The sequence below is a fragment of the Enoplosus armatus genome, chromosome 22 (assembly GCF_043641665.1).
Source record: "Enoplosus armatus isolate fEnoArm2 chromosome 22, fEnoArm2.hap1, whole genome shotgun sequence".
Classification (NCBI taxonomy): Eukaryota; Metazoa; Chordata; class Actinopteri; order Centrarchiformes; family Enoplosidae; genus Enoplosus; species Enoplosus armatus.
This window is the reverse complement of record NC_092201.1, coordinates 1,920,205-1,942,772: the sequence shown is the minus strand read 5'-3', so window position 1 is coordinate 1,942,772 and position 22,568 is coordinate 1,920,205. Positions and strand designations below refer to the sequence as shown.

The window sequence follows — 22,568 nt, the reverse complement described above, 5'->3', positions numbered from 1 at the left end:
TCTGGCAACCCCCTGGCCCTCGGACGGCCGATCCTCCATCCTGGCACTTACCTTCATCCTGGTAACTCGCAAGTCCCCGGACCAAAAACAGGAAGTAAGTAGCCAAATCAAAAGTAAAATTCACTTTCTGTTTGGTAGTCGGAGCCGGGGGGGGGAGCGCAGAGAAAGCGCAGAGTGGGAAAATTCGAGAATAAGTGCCAGAACACAAACAGCACAGACGCCATAAGCTTCCCCTTGTCGACTAACATGGCGCCGGAGATTTTTCGTCTTTCATTTAGCTGGGTAGCTTGCTGGATGCTAATGGTTAGCATTGTGTCAGAGCTTCACCAATAGCGGGACACTGTGTGTCTGCTGGAAACATCATTTAACATAACGACATTCTTGCTTTTGTGTATTCAGACTAGGATCATTTCGTGAATTGTTACGTCGGTGTAACCAAACGTCTTTGGAGTTTATATCACATAAAGTCACGCATCTATCTCTGAGCTGAATCCCAGTGTTTTCGGCAGTGTTCCAAATAGCGATGCATGGGACCTGACGCAGAACTAAATTCAAAAATAGACAGATTCTACATAACAATGTTGATTACCGAACAATAAATACACTGCTGATTTTAATTTTAAGTAAAACCCTTTAAAAGTGACCCAGCCTGCACACATACTGTCCAACAAGCACATTTTGATAAATGATGGCCAATCCAATGGCTGGGCTGGTTTGCTGCTAATGTAGACTTTTGGCACTGTAAAACAGTGGAGGGCGGTAGCGAGCAGTTTAAACTCACTATAAAAAAATAACTTATTTATGTATCACTTCTTACCCGAGTTAACTGATCCATACTAATGATAAGTAAGATGTCATAAGTACTGATGAGGGAGTTGAATACCTGTGCCAATATCCAATTTGCCTTTAAATTGGTATAAATTTGAAGGGAGTTTGGTATGAATCTAAGTAAGTGTAATGTCTTCACGCGATGCATTGCACCTTACACAGGCCTGCGTTTTAAAATTGATCATAGATACTATACTTGTTTGTAATTCACTACTACCCCGATGTACCTACCTACCTATACATCTATGACCATATAGTAGGCATATTATAGTATATTTTATAGCCATTATTCACTAAAGTACTGTTACCTACAAGTACACTCAGATGATTTAATCTGCTCTGTCAGCATCAGGCACGTCCAAACACTTCATAGAATTATTATCTTTGCCAAAACAGTGATATCAATAATCTTGCACTTACATAAATGCCATAAAATTGAAAAAGAACACAAACCTGTGGCCATGAAATAGCAGTCAATGTGTTTTATTGATCACCAGGTGGACGATGAGTTCAGCAGCCGAGGATGAGGAGGCTGCAGCGTTAGAAACCGTCAAGTCCGTCACACTCACACAGGACAGTGATGGAAGCATCATACTGCACTGTCCTCACAACGGTGGGTTAACACACACACACACACACACACACCACGTTCTCTGTCTAGTTCCAACTTCTGCTGCTGAGAATTTGCTGCTTGTCTTTATCTTCTGTGTCAGTTAACTGAATATCTTTGGGTTTTTGGACTGTGGGGGGACAAAACAGGAAATAAGCCTATGTAAGTGTGGTCCTCTGATGGTGCAGAACATATGTTTATTGTGTGTGTGTGTGTGTGTGTGTGTAGATGAGGACTCGGAGCCCCTTCAGAAGAAGCTGCGTCTCTCTACAGAAGAACAGGAAGACTCAGACACACCTCAGTTCTCTGTGGTCACCTTACCGAGTGAGACACACACACACACACACACACACACGTAAAACACCAACATTTATCAGTTTCTTGATAATTATTAAAATCATCTACATAATAAAAGAAATAAACACTAGGTGTTTTGGCCCGCAGCTAGAACAACTTGTCTCTTTCTCCTTCTCAGTGTCAGAGAACGACGAAGGCTTCGAGGTGACGATGACGGCCACAGCAGATGGGGATCTCTCTGAGGAGGGTGTCGCTCAGATTCAGGTCCAGGTCTCTCTTGCTTTCTAAAAGAGCTGCAAAACCAGAACTTACCATAATATGATAATGTCCGGGGGGTCAGGGGCCGTAGTCATAGAGGACTACCTCTAACGTCTCTCAGACTCCTTTTAGAGCTAGCTTTGTGAATCACTCTTAGACCAAAAGGTAGGAGTCCTGAAGTGAGAACTGACACGCTCTTTATTTTAGGAGTTTCTCCGAACTCGAAGCTACTTTTAGCCTCAGGATGTTACACGCCAAACCTCATTCAAAAATGGGATGAATTTAACTGGAAACAGTGATTGTTTGGCATCTCTGATTGATACATTCTTTAATTGTGTCAGGACTGCTTGTAGTTTATATACTTATAGCCCTGAATTTCACGAAGCTTTGGTCTTCACAAAGTTGTGGATGTGGTCTGAAAAGCTCCTTTGTGTGTGTAGATTCTGCAGGAGGACGAGGACTCTCTCTCGCCCAATCAGAAGACAGAGGTGTCACCTGTCAGTCAGGCCTGGTTCACAACGAAAGAAGACAAAGACACACTGACTAACAAAGGTACACACAACAGGGTGGTTGGGGCCTGATGGAGACTGAAGGTGAAGCCCTGCAGACGCTGCTCAGGGCTGAAAAAAGTACTGCAGCACCCAAGTTTTAGTTCTTATTTCCTAGATTTATTTCAATGCAACTGTAAGTATATTTTGGTTGCATATATATATATATATATATATTATATTTAGTATGAATTAAATGAGACTGTAAAGACTCAACATTTCCTCCACTTTAGGTCATAAGTGGAAGCAGGGCATGTGGTCTAAAGAGGAGATCGACATTCTGATGAGCAACATCGATCGATACGTGAAGGTACGTTACTTTCCGTCGCATCTTTACTGCATCTGAAGATGTCAAGTTCTGTACACGCTGTGTTTGTGTTTCAGGGCCGAGGCATCGACGACCCAGCTGAGATCATTTTTGAGATGTCCAAAGAGGAGAGGAAGGACTTCTACCGCTCTGTGGCCTTGGGGTTAAACAGGCCGCTGTTCGCCGTCTACAGACGAGTCCTGCGAATGTACGACAACCGCAACCACGTCGGCAAGTGAGTGTACGAGGAAAAGACGGCTGCAAACACATCTCGACGTTGCTGTTTTCTCTGTTTAATAAAGAGTTTCTCCCCCCCCTAAGGTATACGCCTGATGAGATAGAGAAGCTGAAAGCGTGAGTAAAACCTCCGTGTGTCTTCTTTTAACATTAAAACATCACACGTATGTTTCTTTGAATATGTGTTTGTGTCTGAGGGTTCAGGTTGAGGGAGAAGCACGGGAACGACTGGGCGACCATCGGAGCAGCTCTGGGTCGCAGCGCCTCGTCTGTCAAAGACCGCTGCCGACTGATGAAGGACACGTGCAACACGGGTACAGAGGAGCGTGAGCTCGCAAATTATATATATAAATCAAAATAAAATATCGGGCAAATGAGCTTGTTTTCAGTTTGTTTGCTATCATCCAGAGATCAGTAAGTAAATCAGAGAGGCTAGCAGTTTACCCCTGCTTCCAGTCTTTGTGCTAAGCTAAGCTAAACACTGACTCTTCCTGATACAGCTGAACTCACAATATAGTTCTTCTTATTTACATATTTTCCTGTTTCAACTGAACGAGTATGACATGGTGATTAAATCAGGACCCATAAACATCGTTTGCCCAAACCAACATAAATCCATCATATCAGACGTTAGTGTGGATTTTCAGTCACAGTCTTTTATGAAAAGTTTGACTTTATCTTTCATATAAAATTCACTTATTTTTGAAAACAGGTAAATGGAGCGAGGACGAGGAGAGGCGCCTCACTGAGGTCGTGTACGAGATGGCGGGCGTGTCGCCTGGGTCGGCTGTCACTGGAGGCGTTTCCTGGGCGACGGTCGCAGATCAGGTTCGCACGCGCTCAGAGAAACAGTGTCGGTCGAAGTGGCTGAATTACCTGAACTGGAAACACAGCGGGGGAACAGAGTGGATGAAGGAGGACGACCTCAACCTCATACGCAGGTACGGAGTGTGCGTGTACGAGCTTAAATACGCATTATAAACCACCTGAATCTGTAAAAGTAAACGCTGTGTTTCAGGATATCGGAGCTGGACGTCGAGGATGAGAATGAAATCAAGTGGGAGGATCTTGCCGGCGGGTGGAGCAGCGTCCGGTCGCCTCAGTGGCTGCGATCCAAGTGGTGGAGCATCAAGAGACAAGTAGCCAATCACAAGGAGATCCCCTTCAGCGGTACACACACACACACACACACACACACATATTATTGTCTACATTTTCTGTTGACACTCCAACATGTGTGTATGTGTGTGCGTCCAGTCCTCCTGAAGGGTCTCCAGGAGCTGATGGCGTCCTCGCAGACATCATCAGGACCGGGAAGTCCCTCCTCCTCCTCGCTCCAGATCCGACTCACCCGATTGGATGAGAGCGGCGGCAGCCCCGCCCCCAGCTCTGTGGCCGCGCTGCAGATTCCCGTACAGATCCCGCTGCAGATCACACACCTGGGTGAGTCTCGTAGCGACAGACTCCAGCTTCACTACAGATGCTCTTTGTATGTCACTGTTTCCTGATTCGTGGATCTCTTTGTTGCTCTGGAAGCTTCAGATTCATCAGCAGCAGCCGGCGACAGCGAAACCATCACTCTGAACACAGGAGCCCTGCAGACCTTCGAGATCCTGCCCGTAAGCACAACATGTGGTTCTTCACAGCCGACACAAACACACTGTTTAGATAAAGCGTTACAGCTGCTGTTAGCTGGAAGCTTGTGTGCATGGTGGACTCTGCTGAGAGTTCCCTTTTCTTTGTGTAACCAGAAAGACAGAATCAGAGACGGGACACAATAGTCCCCGAGAAGTTCCTGACACCTCCTCTTTTCTCTCCAGTCCTTCCACCTGCAGCCCACCGGCACCCCGGGGACCTACTACCTCCAGACGACGTCCAATCAGGGCCTGCCGCTCAGCCTCTCCACCGGTCAGGGCCTTCCGCTCGGCCTGGCCAATAACAGCACGGTTACCCTGACGACAGGCTCCTCCCCCTCATCGCACGAACACATCATCCTTCACAGCCTGTCGGTCGGTTCTGATTGAGCGTTTTCAGTCACTTTGTTTGTGTGTTGGTGTGTGTGTTGCAGCAGGTAACAGGTGTGTGTGTGTGTGTGTTTTCAGACGGACGGCCTCTGCTCCAGCGATGGTGTCATCATCCAGACAGTCACCTCTGACCCCGCCTCCTCAGACCCTCTCAGCCAATCACAGCTGGTTGTGGAGACAGAGGGGCGGAGCCAGGACAACCGCCTCGACGCCACGAGTCTCCTGGAGGGTTCAGAGAACGTCGTCACGGAAACTCAGGAGCCAATGACGGATGCCTTCACTGACAAGGTAGAAACATGGACTCACTGGATGTCCCCTTCAAATATTGATCCAAAGGATTAATATTAAGTATTTGAGTCTTCATCCATTATTCACGTTCCTACAAATTATATAATACAGCTGCACAATACACATGCTTTTAATTTGAAAAGCTCTGCATTCACAGCTGACTATTAGAGATAATATGTGTGTGTGTGTGTGTGTGTGTTTGTGTGTTTCAGGAGCTGAGTTCCCCCTCTGTTGAGGGTTCAGTGGTGCATTCTGGGATAACATCTGGCAGCACTGTGTTGATTGTGTCTCCTCCCAACATCAGCAGCACACTGACAGGTAACACACACACACACACACACACACAGCTGCTGCAGGCTAGAGGCTCCATGCTACATTAGCCACCACTAGCATAACACACCCTAATCTCTGACTGGACTTTCAGCGGTTGAGCTGCAAAAGAGATGATATCTCTGATTCAGCTCATCGATTTTGATCCTCTTTTGTTAAAACTGTCCATTATGAGTCCAACAATATTATTGGGGTGCAACGCTGAATTGAAGAAGTACATTTTTTAATAAAATATTGCCTTAGATTTAGAAAAGTTTCCTGATTTAGGTCAGGAAATATCTGATCAAATAGGAAGTAGCTAACTAGCAATGGCAACTTTCAGTTCTTGACACAATTTAGAAAGTTAGAAGAAACTCAAGCCTTCGGGTTCAGAAAACCTCAAATCTACCAACACATGTACTCGGTCTCTATCCTCAGATCCGATCTTGGAGAACCAGGACGGCTCCGACTGAGCCGGACTTCCATCATGTCAGATGGTGATTAAAGGCTGGACTACAGGAGGAGGCTGCTTCCTGTCTCTTTCTTCCTCTGTGGTGACCGTGGTGAAGACCTGCCAGGTGAAGACACCAACAAAGGCAGCTCCTGTGTGCTCAGACTCCCCTCCGGTTTGAAACCAGGATGTGAACAGAACGTTTGAAGCTTCACACTGAACCCCTGGATGAAATGTGAACGCAGCGCTGCTCGAGTCCTCTCAGCCTCCGCTGTGCCAAAGAGACTCTGAAGGCTGGGCTGGATTTGGGCTGACCCCCTCCCCTCAAAGAAACCCCCACATGTTCACACGTACATATAATGATGTAAACATGAAGGAAACTCTTGTTGGCAAATTGACTGATTCATGTGATTATAAAAATAAACTATTTCAATGTGTTTTTCACTTTCTTTTAAATGTTGAAGAGGTCGTGTGGAAGCTCACTTCTGTTTCTGTCCATGGTACCAAAAAAGCACACCAGACTTCATTCACGCCTGAAGTCTTCACAGAAACAACTTGCTGTTAATCCCCTTTGTGCTTGTGCTCTCAACATAAACCTGCACTTCCTGTTAAAGCCGCTGTTTAAGATGTACATTCCTCCATCTTGTTAATCATTTGGCTTCTTCATCTGAACGGTGCCGTGTGACGTAACACTGCTCAACTATCTGACCGTGATGTCACCATTAAAGACAGAAGAAGAAAACATGAGCCTTCATCACAGCATGTTGAACCTGCTGCTGTTTAAAAGTGTAGTTCTTCATTAAGACCACAGAGGGGCAGCGTTATATTTGTCTTCATTATTAACTGGCTGATAATCAGATTTAAAAGAATTGTTATTGTCAAGATTTACTGGAGTAAAAACTAATGTTGATTTATATCATCATCATCATCATCATCTGTTCAGAGCAGAAAAGCAGTTTGGTCACTTTTAGTTTCATTTTTTTCCTCAAATGAACTCGACAGACACAAACCTTTCTTCCCTCAGATTTATATTCTCCTGACTTTCTGTTTGTATTTTGAATGTTTTATTTTGAAAGACGTGAGGAGACTAATGAGATAGAAACACTCATAATTATAATCTGTTTTATAATGTCTTAATTTGGACTTTGTTTTTGACTTATTTTACGATTTTCACTAAATATCTCGAGTGGTGGAATTTCATTAAGCACATTTACTTAAATACAAATTCGAGGTACTTGTACTTTACTTGAGACTTTTCTTTTCATGCCACTTTCTACTTCTCAGTGGAAAATATTGTACGTTTTACCTCACTACATTTATCTGACAGCTGCAGTTACTTTACAAGATTTTTGTACACTAACAGAAAAAGTACAGCTGAAGCGATTTATCGATTGACACGAAGTTAACTGGCAACTAATTTGATAATCGATAAACATTTGATGGTTCCAGGTTCATTGTATTTTCTAATCATTCTTAACTTACAGATCAAAGACCAAACACTTCAACTGTTTTAAACAGGAATTCAAGATAAACTTGACGTTAGGAGCTGATACAGACCATCAACACAATTTACATTTTTTTGTCCTTTTAATGTGAGCCGTCCTTCGAGGACCAGGTCTACTGGGCAGAGACGGTTTCCTTCAGGTCAAGCAGGACTCAGACCCACTGTGACGTTTCAATGAAACAAGAGAAACACAAAACGTGTGATGAGGTCTGAAGTCACAACACGACACGGAGGATCTTTAATGAAGCAACGTTTAATATCAAACAGTACAAAAGTAGAAAAACCTGATATTTGGCAAAAATAAATGGTTGAGTGGGGAAAATGTGCAGAAGGCCGCGGAGTTTGTGTCCTGAAGGTGAGTGAAGTCAGTCTGAGGACGTTCACTGACCTCTGACCCCGAGTTAAAACAGGCCTCACACCTGTCGTTTTGTTAGTGGAGCTGCTGCTACTGCGTGTATATATGGTGTACAGATACTGTGTGAGCTGCGGCCGACGGTTCAGCTGCCTCACCGGTCACAGGTTTGATTTCAGGTTGTCCTGCTTTTCATTTAAACCAGTGGCACGAATATAAGAACCATGTCGCTCGGACGTTCTGAGACATGAAGCGAGTCAGGAAGCATAATGTTGACATGGAGTCAGTCGACACCCTGAGCCTGCATTTCTTTACATCTTGGCACCATTGAAAGTATGCTGGATCAGCTGTTAGCAGTGTCCTCATGGACGGACAGACAGTCGTCACTGGATTACTCTGAAACATGCTTCACTGTTGGGATGTTGTTGAGCAGGTGATGATATGACACTCCAGACGGGCTTTCATGTGTCTCTTGCTGAGGAGGGGCCACTCTGCTGGTTGTCCTTCTCCCCACAGGATCTCAGGAGCTCAGCCAGAGTGATCAGGCTCCGTTTCAGCTCCAGGAAGAGTCCCGGTTGTCCCAAAATCCTTCCATTTAATAATGATAAAGGCCACTGCGCCTTGTAGCCGTCTCCAGATCTGTGCCTCGACGCAGTGCCGTCTCTAACCTTTACATAGACAGGTGTGCGCCTTTCCAAATAATGTCCAATCAACTGAATTTGCCGCAGGTGGCCTCCAATCAAGGTGTAGAAACATCTCAAAGACGATCAAGAAAAACGGGAGGCACCTGAGCTGAAAGTGTCTGAATATATTCTATCAATGTGATACTTGCAGTTCCTGAACTCCTGTTTTCACGTTGTCATTATGGGGTATTTTTTAAATATAATTAATAATTATTTAAATGATTTTAGCTGTAACATGACAAAATGTGTACCTCAACCTGTTGTGTATTTAATCTTTTTTATACCTGTAAAATCACTTTTTAGTGTTTTCTTGTTTCCCAAAGAGCTGGTGTTGAAGCAGAAGTGGCAGAAGACGGACAACTTTCTTTGTTGTTGTGTTTTGCGGCGTAACGAGAAGCTACAGTAGTTTCAGCAGCAGAGAAACACGAACGTGAGCTGCTTTGTTTTTGTTGTAAAGTGCAGAAATAAAGTCGCTGCAAGTTTTTAGAGGCCTGAAGACATAAAACAATCCAGTATTTTACAATAAAGCGAGCAAAATTAGAGAGAAAAGTCAGAAAAAGAATAACTCCAGCCCCAGGACGGGAACCACTGGACTGAACTGTCCTGCAGGAATGAATGGGATGTTTTAACACACCCACAAACATGAAATAAGCTGAAATGAACACCTGTATGAACGTGTGTGATGACTCAATCCGCTGGAGTCATAAATCAAACGCACCTCAGCGAGTTCAGATGGATGATTAATGTGTCAACAGGATCGCGTCATTTCACAGGTCACGTCGTAGTGATTTCAACCCTCGACTGCTGTAATGTCCTTGAACACAACCCTCTCTATAAACAGCATTCAGTGCCAGCGCTAATTTTAAAGTGCTCCTCCTCACATATAAAATTACATGGTCCAGCTCCCACCACGCTTAATGAACCTTATCACTCCCGACGCTCCTTCACATGCTGCAACATCTCAGCAGGGAAGACAAAATCCTCAGGCAGCAGAGTGCTTTCCTCCTGTGATCCCTTTAAATAAAGTCCAGATTTAAAACCTGTTTGTTCCTGTGAGAGAGTCTTTATAGAGCAGGAAGTGCACTTTGTGTTTCTATTATTTGAGGTTTTCCTGGTCTTAGGATGGAATACGTTTTTTCAGCTCTTCAGTAGTTAATCTTCCTTCTTAGAGGACATTTTCAAAATAAGTTCTCCATTAGTAGTAAGGCTCCAAGAGAACTGCTGTTAGACCTGCTGAAACCTACAAATTCGCCTGCAGGGGCAAAGTAAATCTGTTCAACTTTGGTGAACTTTAACAAGTGAATTTACCACCATCGACCAATAGCATGTCACTGATTTTTAAGGGCTTGTTAGCTGTGTTGCACTATCAAATTTTATATAACGTCCTCTGACGGAGAATGAACCGCTCCATGACAGAGGAGTAGTTTTTAGGCCGAGGCCGAGGTGTAGCTTGCTAGTTAGTTGGCAAACCAGCTGGCTAAGCTGTTGTGACTGACTAGCATTAGCATGTTACCCGGTGTCTTCCGTATTAGCCAATTGTCCCTGCGAGTACGAATAAACTGTGTGATTTTACTGTCACACAGAACAAATGCTAAATTTGTCCTGGTACACAAGCTGGCTAGTTAGCAGACCAGCTAGCTTGGCCATTGTGACTGAAAAGCACTTACAATATTCCCGGCTGCTAATGTGTTAGCTTGCCAGATACAGTAGTTCACCAGTAGGTCTTTTACACAACAGATATTTTGACTTATAGTAGGAAAAATATGTTACTAATAACATTAACAGCTCCACTCTATTCAAGTATCCCAGTTAGCCATGACGCCAATTAGCCCACGGTGACAAAGCTGGCCGCGAGTGTTCAAAACTCAAACCCAAACCCCAGGCCTCAAAACTTCTCTTCAGAAACCTCGGATGGACCACACGATTTTGTTCTTTGTTTTCTTGCAGGTTGAAGGTTCAAAACTGCGACCGTCACGTTGAACACCAGGCCGCTTCAGTCGATCAGGGATCGTAGTGCCGCCACCAGACCGAGACCCACACCTAACTGCGTCCATGTGGGCCTTGTGATGGCTCCGCCTGCCTCCAGGTGTAAGGTGTGGTTACAGGTAGAGGTGAGGTTAGCTTGGGTGGGGTTAACCTGGGTGTGGCCAGTCGTCGTGGGGATGTGTTGTAACAGGAAGTCGTGTTTCATGGCGGAGAAGTGATCAGGACCATTCGGGACGTTAAGTGTCTCAGTCAAAACCTCGTGACCCGGGTATGTCACCTGTCAATCAAAGAGATCAGAGACCAGAAGAAAGTTAATGTCACATGAAAGTGTAACGGACGCTGGCCAGCAAACAGCGCCTCAACCAGCCAATCACAGCTCTGTCTACTTTTCATATTTACAGTTTAGCCAAAGTGAAACCAGAACTTGCAGATTCTGATCCAAATGTTAGAAAACTCATTCAAAATCACATTTGCAGCGATGCTAAACTAACACTAAGCTAACAGCGCTAGCTAAAAAAACAGCTTTAACAGTAGAGTTGTTGGCATCATATGTTTAAATAATACGATCAAGCTAGTTAGCTTTAGCAGGTGCATCACGATTGGATTTAGCTTCTGCTTCATTTAGTTATGTGATGAACTGAAATATAAAGATGCTTTTATACAGAGGATTTTTCAGTTACAGATTATAGCTAGAGAAAAACAAGCTAAGTAAATTCTGTGTGAGTTTTAGCTATGGTTGCTAGCTTTCACTTGATTTAGCTAGCTCTGCTGCTTTAGCTGTCGAGTTGTCGTGACAATTTCCTACAGTTCTATGGCTTAATAATTTTCATATGGTAAAACTAAAAGCTTGAACTAATTTGGACCATAGATGTAGTTACGGCTGTGGCTTTGTGGGGCAGTACATAGTTAAATTCGCTGTGTGTTTACTGTGAAGCTGTAGTTTCCAGGCAGCAGCAGTCTGTAGTATTCTCCGTGTCGGTCGGTTCTGAATGGACACATATTCCTGCGACCTTTAACCTCCACCACTGCGTTCTGGACCGGCACTCCGGAGCCATCGAACACACGACCTTTCACCCCTGAACACACACACACACACACACACAGATAGTATCAGGTGATTATTAAGACACAGGTAAACGCATGGACGGGACAAAGAGAAAGACAGATGGACACAAAGAAAGGTGAACAGACAGACAGGTAAACTCATGGACAGTTAAAGGGAGAGACAGGTAAACACAAAGACACGTAGACTCACAGACATGTAGAGACAGGGATGTAAAAACATAGACAGGTAACCAGGCAGACAGGTGAAGAAACAATGAAACTACAGACAGAGAGAGAGACAGACAGGTACTGACCCAGGTGGACCTGCCGGATGAAGGCCAGCAGAGCCTTCTTGTTCTCCGTCCACAGAGCAGGAAGTTGTTTGGCTGGAGGAAACTTGCAGCAGGAAACCTCCAGAGTCAACTCCAAACACTGAGCCCACACGTAGTTATAGTCCTGCATCCCACCTGCAGACAAACACACACACACACACACACATTCAGATCTGAAATTAATTCACACACACTGAGTAGAAACAAGTATTCTTTCTGACTACAGTATATGTGTAGATTTGGGTATTCTTTCCGATAATTCTACCGTCCTCAAAACATCTTGTCATTTAATTATTTGCATATGAGAGGATCTGTCCCTGACGTCCCCGTGTACACCTGCTGCGTACAGTTCCCTGTGTGCTGTCAGTGAGGTGATCGGGTTGCAGTGATCAGGTTTCTGCAGCAGGAAACCAGAGGAGGCAGATCAGATCTTGAGTATCTGTCTCATCCTCTGAAGTCTCTCTAGGAATTCACGCCGAACAATAGACCTCAACATTCAGTGCAGCTGCAGGACCTTGTTTATGCGGCAACGTAGAAAGTAAAGGTTTGAGGGTGTGTAGAGCATTCAACTACAAAGACAGAAATATAAGTTTAATCAAAAACTGCTGCTGCTTCGGGACTGGCCAAAAGGTTATGTGTCACTGACCTTGTTTACTATTGCTTGTGTGGCAGAGGACGTAGCTCTCTGGGCTGTTTCTGATTCAGTATTTGAAATAAAACTTTTCTCTTTTAGTAAATGTTATTATAAAGTTGTAAAGAGAACAACGTCACTTTAAGGCGACAGGCTGACCTGCCAGAGGATACCACTGGTATCCGTTGGTGATGCCCTCCAGAAACGGCCTGCTGTCGTCGCACTGGTCCCCCTGGTGCATGGACGCGTGGTTGTAGGAGTACACCTTGGCCAGGTGAATGAACACGTCTTCATCAGGGGAGACGCTGGCCCCGCCCACCATCTCGCTGCCTGGACAAACAGACATGAGGTGTGTTTTGTACTTTTTATCCTCAAATCTGAGATATCAGAAAGATGTTTAAATGAGAGACAAGGCAGGGTTATTATCATTTGTACAACACATTTTATAGTTTATAGTTTTAAGTCTGTTTTCACTGATATGACTGTGATTGTGTGTTGAGCTTTCACTGCTGCGAAAACCCAGGTGACCTACACTCAATACTGTGCCTGAACGCATCCTGTGTAGATAGAGACTGAAGCTGTTGCTCTGCTAACACGCTGCTCATGCTAACCCTCCTGTGTAGACACTGTGTTAGCCTCGTTCACACTGTAATCATGCGGCAGGAAGTGTGTCGGAAAAAACCCGAAATCGTCTGTTACAGCTCGAAGTTACCTGACAAAGACTGGAAGAACTTCAGACGTGAATAAAAGAGCTGTTCTGGGTTTTACTCAGCAAAATTCTGCAGAAAATTCTGCAAAGCTGATTTGTGGGACGGGCTGCTGGTTTACTCAAAACTTGGTTCTCAACTGAACTATTTCTCTGCTTAACACTGTCATGGGACTGAGTCTAAGAGCCTGTTTCCTGTCTCTCATTCTCTGCTTCGCACTTTCATTAAAGGAAAGAACATAAACGATTGGATTACTGTGGACCACCTAGTTCTGTCTTACTTTCATAGTGTTTTTATTGCTGTTGAACTTTCATGTCTCCTCACCAACACATATGGAGCCATGCTGCTGTTTGATGAACTGAATTGAATGCAGAAACTACAGTTTCTGTGTGTATTTACCTCCGTTGCTGTTGTCGTAAGGATAACTGGCCACCAGAGCTCCTCCATGAAGGTTGGCAGAGAGAACAAAAGTCTCAGTCCTCAACCAGCCAATCACAGCTCTGACCTGAAACACATCACACAGCAACCAGCCAATCACAGCTCTGACCTGAAACGCATCACACAGCAACCTGCCAATCACAGAGGGGACTTAAAGAGGAATAGGGTACGTCAGAAACGTGGAGCGTTAAAATCTGAAGTCAGCAGGAAAGAACTAGTTACAGAAAGTAACCAGGTTCAGTTACTGGTCCCAGTCTGAGCTGCCGAACACAAACACACAGACAGAAGACGTGACTAACCTCTGCCTCCCGCTTCTCCTCGTCAAGCTGCTCTTGCCTTCTGAGACCAGCGAACGCATCAGGGAAGTTCCTGTTCAGATCAATGCCATTATAGTTGAACCTGAAATAGACAGAAACACACTGTTCACTGTATTACTGGGGACTGACTAACTCCAGGGACTCATTCCACAGCAGAGTGTTCAGGATTAGAGGTCAGCAGCTTTGTCGCCCACGCTTCATTCTTGTCCGTTGCTCCCAACCTCATCTGAGAGGTCCTGGTTAATAAACACGTTTCAAATCATGCATTAGTCAATTTTAATAATATTATGAGAGTCCTCAGCCATGCAGACAGGTGTGTGAGGCTGTACTTGGTGCTTTAAGCTAAATGCTAACAGTGACAATGCTAACATGCTGCATAATGTTGTGCATAATTCCACATCTGGGATCAATGAATGTCTGCACAAAATATCATAGCAGTCAATCTATTTGTTGTTGAGATATTTCAGTCCAGACCAAAATGGTGGACAAACATTACCATCCCTAGCATGGCTAACGTTCTCCGGTTCCAGCTTTTAAAATGTGAGAAATTGCTGCTTTTCCCTCTTTTATTTCATTGTAAATTGAATATCTTTCTATATATATATTGGGCTGTTGGTTGGACAAAAAGTTATTTTTAGTTATTTTTTTTGGACATTTTATAGACGATTTATCGCAATAAATAATTTTGTCAGTCCAAGAGAAACGGCAGGTGTTGCTGAGGCTCCCATGGGCAAGGCACTCATGTTGAAAACATGTTGTTTCCCACGATCTTGTGACTGCCTCCAGGAAGTGAGTGTGTCTTTATTTATACAGCAGAGTCACAGAACGCCTCAACAGTTCGGACAACGTTTATGATAATCTGCTAACACAACACAAAACCAAACAGACACCGGGACAATAAACCATAAAGTCACCAATATTTGTGTTTAAAGAGTTCTCGAGTGAGGGTTATTAAGACGGCTTTGATCACGTGACCTGGTGACATCACAGGTTACTGAGTGACCTCACAAGTCCAGGGTGGCTTTGAAATGAATTGAAGAAACATTTCAGAGGGAAATATAAATATATATATGAAATATATAAATATAAAAATAGTATATTTTACTGCACCACATTTACCAGACAGCTTTAGTTACTAGTTACTTCTCAGATCAAGATTTTACATTAAAAAAATACATTATACGCCTATATAATGCTTTGTTAAATAATAAAGCAGTGGTTCCAACATTTTTGGCTTGTGACTTTTTATGAATAAGAAGTGTGTAGTTTGCTAGCTAACTAACTAGCTAACTGTATATAACGTAGTTAAGACTAGCTAACTGTATACAAAGCAGTAAAAACTAGCTAACTGTATATAGAGTAATTATAACTAGCTAACTATATATAAAGTAAAGAGGAATAAGATACATAAAGTATATAAAGTAGTTAAACCAGCTAACAATGAATCACATCAACAAGTCTTATCATTTTCCTACAAAATTAAGCCAATGGAGTGAGATAATTCCTCTGGCTCCCACCTCAGGATGTCAGGAACATAACACCAGTACACTTGGATCAATAAAACTTACATTTGATTCAAGAAAATTGATTGTTTCTGTCCCAAACTGGTGAAATAATCTCATCACATTGGCTGATGTTTTTCACTTTCAGTTGCTCCAGTGAAAAGTTTCCTTATACGGTTCGGAAAGTGGCTCCTATATATAGTACATTAGAAGAAGTCAAAACACACATAATTAGATACTTAGAGGCTTTTATCGTGACAGTAATCTGTGTGTGTGATACAGAGCTACAGTGTGTGTCTGGTTCCTGCTTATCAGAGTGTTTTGGGCGTTGGAGCGTCGCACAGTTTAGTCTACATGCAACAATCATGTCGGCTACGAGTGTGTGTGTCGTCTCAAGTCTTTAAAGTCACACGTTTTAACCCTGTAAGAAGCAGACGGTTGAGGTGTTCGTAGCAGACCAAAGCAGCTCTGTTTCCTCCTGTTTTTAACCTTGAAAAAGCTCCTTAAAGCTGCTGTAATCAATATTCTTCTATTAATAATTGATCACATGACTACTTGTCTGTGACTGCTTGTGTGTGTGTGTGAGTACCTGCCCTGGCTGTACTGGCAGTGTGTCCCCGATGAATCAAAGCCGTCGGGGTTCATCGTCGGCAGGATGTGGATGCGCGTGCTGTTCAGTAACTGCAATGACCACGTTTCATTGTTACGGTAACCACGCACCAGGTCGTCGATTAGCTGTAGCAGCAGCACCCGGCCAAGAACCTGCACACACACACACACACACACACACACACACACATATACAGACCAGTTTAATATAAGTTAAAATTGACCAAACGTATACATTTAAGCAGAAACATTTCTGAGTTAATTTGATTAAAAGTTGAATGAGGTCTGGTGCTTTAGAATGACAATCTACAACTATTATTAAATCTCTTATCACAGCTGTTCAGTTTCATACTTTTACTCATTCATTTCTACCCATTTTCTGTTTCCTTTAACATGACAGGACCTTTCAGCTCGATGAGCCTACATGTTCTCTCCTGATGGAAAAACAGCGGGGGAGGAAGTGATGTCGTGAGTCAGAGAGGAATCGAAACGCGATCCGGAGACGAGTCAGAGGCTGTTTTTCTGAGACAGACGGCTGATTGGACGGTAGAGAATAAAAAAAAAACAACTTTGTGAATGAATGGGAGCCTCAGGAGGGAGAAAGGGAGAAGGGTGGGAAAGGTGTGTGTGCGCCGCAACACACACACACATGTCAGGACTAGCTCTGCCTCCGGCCATCATTTTGCTTTCCTCCAACACTCAACTAATCTGTCTCCCTCTTTTCTCTCTCTGCTGCCGTCACACAGCAACACACTCCTGAAAATAGTCCCCAACAAATGCACCGTCTCCTCCTGATTGTTTGAGGAAAAAGCCTTTTTTAAACATGAAACTAGATATGTGCGAGGTGTTTTTAAAGATTCGAGAGACACAAGGTAAAAGACAAACACAGCAGAGCAGCAGCCTTAGCCTTTAGTTTTAATCCTCATTAAAAAAAACTGCCCTTACTTTCTTCCTTTTTTCCAAAACTGTCCTCACTCAAGGTTTAAAAATTGGATTATGTGCTCCACTGAGTTGTGCAGAACTGATGGAGGTGGAGCAGCAAATGACCCTGACATGAGGACGTAAGTACAGCAAACGCCATTTTACTGATGAGATGTAGGTTTGGTTTCAGAAGTGGGACACACACACACACACACACACACACACACACACACACAATTGGTTATGTGTGCTTTCCATAATAAAAGCATAATAAAAAATAGGAATGCTACGTAAAATAATTTTAGTTTCTTTTAGATGGCTGCCACTTTATGATAAATAATGTTTTTACATCTTTACTATAAAGAGCTCTGTGCTTAGTTTTGACTGAAGTTCAATTCTAGTTTCTTCTCAGGACAATTTTAGGCCTCACTGTAAATAAATATATAGATTAATTCTCTCTCAACCTGAGCCCTGAGTCGTGTCTTAAGGTATTCCTTTCAGGCTGCATACAGACCCGACAAACGTCACCAAAAGGTAGGGCAGCCTGGGAGGCAAATCCCAGGGCAAAAAGAGGAGAAAGCCTCTTGCTGCGAGTGCAGGATGAAGGCGACTCAGTGTGTGTGAAGTCAGATCAGCTGTTAAAGCTACAATCTACAATCTACAATCCAGTTTAGATAACAAGATGAAAGCCGTCCAGTGTTGCTTATGAGCTGATGTTGAGTGTTGCAGTGAGGGCGGGTGGGGGCCTCCCCTCCCTGTGTGATTCAGGAGCCACATCAGCTGATAGGAATCTGCTACAGTGTGCTCTGCGGCTGCAACTAAAGATCGTTTTCATTATCGATCAATCTGCCGATCATTTTCACGATGAATCGTTTAGTCTATAAAATGTCCAACGTGACGTCTTTAACTTGCTTCTTTTGTCCAAAACGCAAAGACATTTCATGTACTATCGTGAATGACAAAGAAAAGCAGCTGCCGTCCACAGAGCAGGCTGAAAACATGCTAATGTGGTGGATATGTGAGCAGAGCTGTAAATCAGTGTTGTTCCAACAGCTGACAGAGTTTAAAGTTTGACATTAGTGAAATCAGCAGACAAACTCTCAGAACATGGAAGCAACAGTCAGGCAGCATTCCTGCTGCTGCTCATCTGAACATTTATGACATTTGACAGATTCTTTCTCTCTGAAGGGTTGAGTTTCTGTCCGACAGTCGACGTTCTTCGCTCACTTCCTGTGTTGAAAGTTTTGCTAAACAACACAGTTTCCTACCAGAGACCAGATGTATGAACGCTGCGTGCCTACAGATGCTGCGCCTTTTCCTACACAAACAGCCGAATTTAGAAAAACAAAACGTGCTGCAAGAATGTGCGCGCCTCACGCATACACTACATGGCCAGATGTGTGTGGACGCTCAAACGTAACCCCCCAATGTGATATAACATGATACCACGGGAATTCATCTGCTGCTTTATCAAAGTCAGTAGGGTTCATCCTCCCATGACCATGAATTTAATGGAAATCCATCCGCAGAGCCAAAAATATGGTGACAGACAGAATCTATTGCTTAAACAATCTATAATATACCAACCACTTCATTCTAATTCAGTCAAAGACACTCGTGTCAAGACATCGACCATTTATAGATTTATAGCAAAGAGTCCGTGTGTGATCTCAGTTAGCTACAGCTAGCGTAGCTCATAACATCCTGCTGTTTTTAAGTCTTTTGAGTCATGACGTCTTGCAAGTCAAAGAACAAGTTTTTCCAGTCTGTCAATGCTTAGTGTGAAAATAACAATAAGCACTTCTTTTTGAATGGAAACAAGGTGTTTATTGTGAACAATCAAAGCATCTGTACGTGTCAAACACTCAAAACGAAGGTTCAACTTCTGAACGCATCAAAACCAGCATCAGTGCTGATCCTGAACGTGACTAACAATCGGGTGTCAGAATCCTTTTTCATGGCTGCTGGGAAGAAACATCAGCGATATATTAGAGAGGAGGGGAAACTATCATGTATAGACTAAATGTTTCTCCATTTTATTCTGCAGCAAGCAGCCGAAGGGTTCATCCTGGTTATTAATTATTCATGACAGTTTGGCAGAGCTTCAGAGGACAAAACTACATTCACTTATGTGTTTTTCAATATTTATGGGTCACAGAGTCAAGTCTCCTCAGCTTTTTACATCTAAGTCTCAAGTAAGTCGAGTCTCGAGTCCTCAGTTTTGCAATGTGAGTCCGACTCGAGTCCAAGTCTCAAGTCTACAGCTTCTGACGGTCCAATTTACACAAATACATTAATCAATGTTCTTATGTTAACAGTGGATCAAGACGGCCGTGTAATGTGAAAGGGATCACTTGTAATGACAACCGTGCAGAGAACCTGCTGCCAAAAAATAAGTTCATGCAGGCTGAAAGGTGCTGATGTCAGTCTCAGGAACTACTCTCCAGATTTCATGTTTCACTGAGTGCGTTCATGCTCCGAAGAGGATACAAGATGGAAAGAATAAGTCCGTCTGATCAAGCTCACCACTTCTTCTCTGGTATTGTCGTCACCACTGAAACCAAATGACAGTTTCTTCTTCTTCGCCTTATAAACGAGGACATTAAGTGTGTTTGTCAGGAAACAAACTTCTGACACACACAAAGACATTTTCTGGGAACTGCTCACACAAACACGACAGACAAGGATCCCGACACGACACCGTTTCAACTTTTCCATAGAGGCTACATTCCCGCTGTTATAATGTGTGTGTGTGTGTGTGTGTGTGTGTGTGTGTGTGTGTGGACTCGGTGAAAAGGCCATTTTCTGGAAGTTTCCTCCGAACCGACACCCTCCACCGACTCTGTTTGCTGACTGTGTGTGTGAGTGTGTGTCCAGGCGTGACTTGTCTATTTAAGGACATTTCCATTGACTTTCACACACACACACACACACACACACATGCAGTGTGAGCAGCAGTAGGCCGTCGCCACGGTAACCAGATGCTGGTCAGAGGTCGCTAAGAGTTTCCTTTATACAGATTTCACTTCCTTATTTCCAATCCATATTTATTTTGTCTTATTTCTTTAACTTTAAATGAATTCATTTCATCTCAGTCAGACTTTCTTGGTCCTGAAACGGATCCAGTTTCATGGATCTGCTGGATCTGCTGAGCGCAGCAGTGCCGAGATGCCATTCGTAGACAAACAGAATCTCTCCCACGGTTTTCTAGAAGAGTCTGAGGCGTCCACATGGTGGCCTACACATGAAGATGCCTCATTACCAAAGCTGGTGTGAGGATCTGGGTCTACCGCAGCCTCACTTGTTATCATCCCAGTCCCTCCTCTGAAGTGCTGCAGGACGTTCAGAGCTTTGACTCCAAACATCAACTGTCCTCACATGCCATGCTAGCTGCTCTGTGAGGCTGCTGAACGTGCTGCTCACCATCTAGTTTAGCGTGTTAGCATGCTAACACTCGCTAATTAGCACTTAACACAAAGCACTGCTGAGGCTGATGGGAATGTCATTTAACATGTTGACCTGAGGGTGGCGTTAGATGAAAAGTTAAGGGATGAGCTAAATTATTAGGGTTAATCCGGAGGGGGACGTGAAGGTCTGAACCACATTTCACTCAAAACCAGAAATGTCAGCCTCTCAGAGGACACATCGTCTGGGCATCCAGAATATTTTGACCATATTTAATGAGAATCCATCAAATAGTTGTTGAGATGTTTCAGTCTGGTTCCAAACTGGTGGACCAACCGCCATCTATAAATACGATATAATAATATGTTTTATAATTACCTCGAATATCCTTTCATTATAACAACATGCTTTTCTTGTTGTAATGAGAAACCTCAAAGCAAAGCCAGTTTAAAGCAGCACATCTGTCACGACACTGTGGATGAATGAACCAAACCAGCAAAGCTTGTCTCCTAGAAAGTACACGCACATACTACGAATCTTTCCAAGTATGAGAAGTATTTGTATTTGCTGTGACAGACGAACGTTTGAACTGCAGCTTCCTGTCGGTTATTTCTGCTGTTGTTTACAAAGAAATCCATAGATTTGTTTTACAATGCGGTCAGATGTTTTAATGTTGACTCAGCGTGCTGTCCATTTTCAATAGAGATTAATACAGATCACCCCCCCCCCACACACACACACACACACACACACACACACACACAGTCTGTCCTCTGAATACAACAGTGTGTATGGAGTGTGTTTGCCTCTGAATGGCTTTTGTTGATCTCTTTAGTCTCCTTTTAGTCCTACTTCCTGTCAACGGGGAGGGGTCCTGTGTGTGTGTGTGTGTGTGTGTGTGTGTGTGTGTGTGTGAGTGTGTGTGTGTGTGTTCACTCACCTCGTTTCCATGCATGTTAGCCACATATTTGAACTCCGGGATGCCGACGGTGTGACGGCGAGCGCTGAGACCGAGAGCCAACACCCACAGCTGCTGACCTGAGACAGACAGAGACTCACATTCACACAGAAGACGTGTTTCTGAGGGAACTCACGCAGGAAAACATCCTGTTTTAAAGTGAATACAAGACCGGAGTTGGACGTGGTTTAGCTCTAAACCGACTCCTGACACTTTCAGCTGGTTTGGGACAGACTGAATGTTGCCTCTGCAGTTTGTCTTTGAGTTTTGATCTCAGAGCACTTATCAAATGAAAATATAAAATAATAGAAATCAACATCAAGAATCGGAGGTTTTCCATTTTGGTTCACGTCATACAAATCAAGGAAGGACATGTGTCGTTTCCTGCTGACATGTTTGGGTTAAACATCTTTTTTTATCATGTAGTGAACTGAATATTTCTGCAGATGGTTAAAAGACGCTTTGAGGAATCTGAGTTTTAGTGTGTAAAAGTTTCCATGTAAACACGACGACTGTAACTATTTTGAACGTCAATACTGCAGATGAATGAATGACGCTCTGCAAGCATCAGCAAGTCTCTCACACACACACACACACACACACACACACACACGCACACACGCGTTGGACGCGGGCCAGCTGGCATCCGAGATTAGTGCAGATTAGCTGTGTGTGTGTGTGTGTGAGTGATTAGCCAGATTAAGCCGTCGCAGATTAAATTAACCGGCGTTTACAGTCCCGTTATATGATCACACAAACACCAACAGGCAACCGCGGCTCCGTCAGTCTCATGGTTGCCATAGTGACTGACACCTGATCAACCATCATCCCCTGTGTGTGTGTGTGTGTGTGTGTGTGTGTGTGTGTGTGTGTGTGTGTCTCTCTCTCTTAATGTGATATTCAAATCCAGAAGCTTCACATGCAGGATGAAAACTATTTGCGTTGCAAAGCATTTAGAAAACTGAAACCTGGAAGTCTGGAGACGTTTCAGGAGGATGTCACGAGTGTTTCACCCTTTACTA

At 43.6% G+C, this 22,568-nt stretch overlaps 2 protein-coding genes across 2 annotated transcripts; one reads left to right on the top strand and one right to left on the bottom strand.

Annotated features, from left to right (window-relative positions):
- The first annotated feature begins 36 nt into the window (after nucleotides 1-36).
- dmtf1 (cyclin D binding myb-like transcription factor 1) lies at nucleotides 37-6,576 on the top strand. Its single transcript, XM_070928800.1, has 17 exons — nucleotides 37-94; nucleotides 1,326-1,441; nucleotides 1,667-1,762; nucleotides 1,914-1,999; nucleotides 2,434-2,545; nucleotides 2,775-2,851; nucleotides 2,926-3,083; nucleotides 3,170-3,202; nucleotides 3,290-3,399; nucleotides 3,798-4,026; nucleotides 4,104-4,255; nucleotides 4,343-4,528; nucleotides 4,622-4,704; nucleotides 4,906-5,094; nucleotides 5,188-5,397; nucleotides 5,610-5,715; nucleotides 6,145-6,576. The coding sequence occupies exons 2-17, from the start codon at nucleotides 1,333-1,335 to the stop codon at nucleotides 6,177-6,179; spliced, it is 1,971 nt and encodes a 656-aa protein (XP_070784901.1). The 5' UTR covers nucleotides 37-94; nucleotides 1,326-1,332; the 3' UTR covers nucleotides 6,180-6,576.
- A 4,113-nt stretch (nucleotides 6,577-10,689) lies between these two features.
- cpm (carboxypeptidase M) lies at nucleotides 10,690-21,558 on the bottom strand. Its single transcript, XM_070929190.1, has 8 exons — nucleotides 21,529-21,558; nucleotides 16,243-16,415; nucleotides 14,134-14,233; nucleotides 13,796-13,901; nucleotides 12,849-13,019; nucleotides 12,041-12,193; nucleotides 11,610-11,758; nucleotides 10,690-10,959 (listed from the first exon to the last, which is right to left on the bottom strand). The coding sequence occupies exons 1-8, from the start codon at nucleotides 21,541-21,543 to the stop codon at nucleotides 10,690-10,692; spliced, it is 1,137 nt and encodes a 378-aa protein (XP_070785291.1). The 5' UTR covers nucleotides 21,544-21,558.
- Between the last annotated feature and the right edge of the window lie 1,010 nt (nucleotides 21,559-22,568).

Bases quoted from the DNA above. Each gene is read 5' to 3' on its own strand.
- dmtf1 (XM_070928800.1), top strand. From the start codon at position 1,333: ATGAGTTCAGCAGCCGAGGATGAGGAGGCTGCAGCGTTAGAAACCGTC. The intron at 2,000-2,433 runs GTCCAGGTCTCT...TTGTGTGTGTAG, and splicing joins AGGGTGTCGCTCAGATTCAG to ATTCTGCAGGAGGACGAGGA. The intron at 3,203-3,289 runs GTGAGTAAAACC...CTGAGGGTTCAG, and splicing joins GAGATAGAGAAGCTGAAAGC to GTTGAGGGAGAAGCACGGGA.
- cpm (XM_070929190.1), bottom strand. The intron at 13,902-14,133 runs GTTAGTCACGTC...GATGTGTTTCAG, and splicing joins AGGAGAAGCGGGAGGCAGAG to GTCAGAGCTGTGATTGGCTG. The intron at 13,020-13,795 runs GTAAATACACAC...CTGTTTGTCCAG, and splicing joins TTACGACAACAGCAACGGAG to GCAGCGAGATGGTGGGCGGG.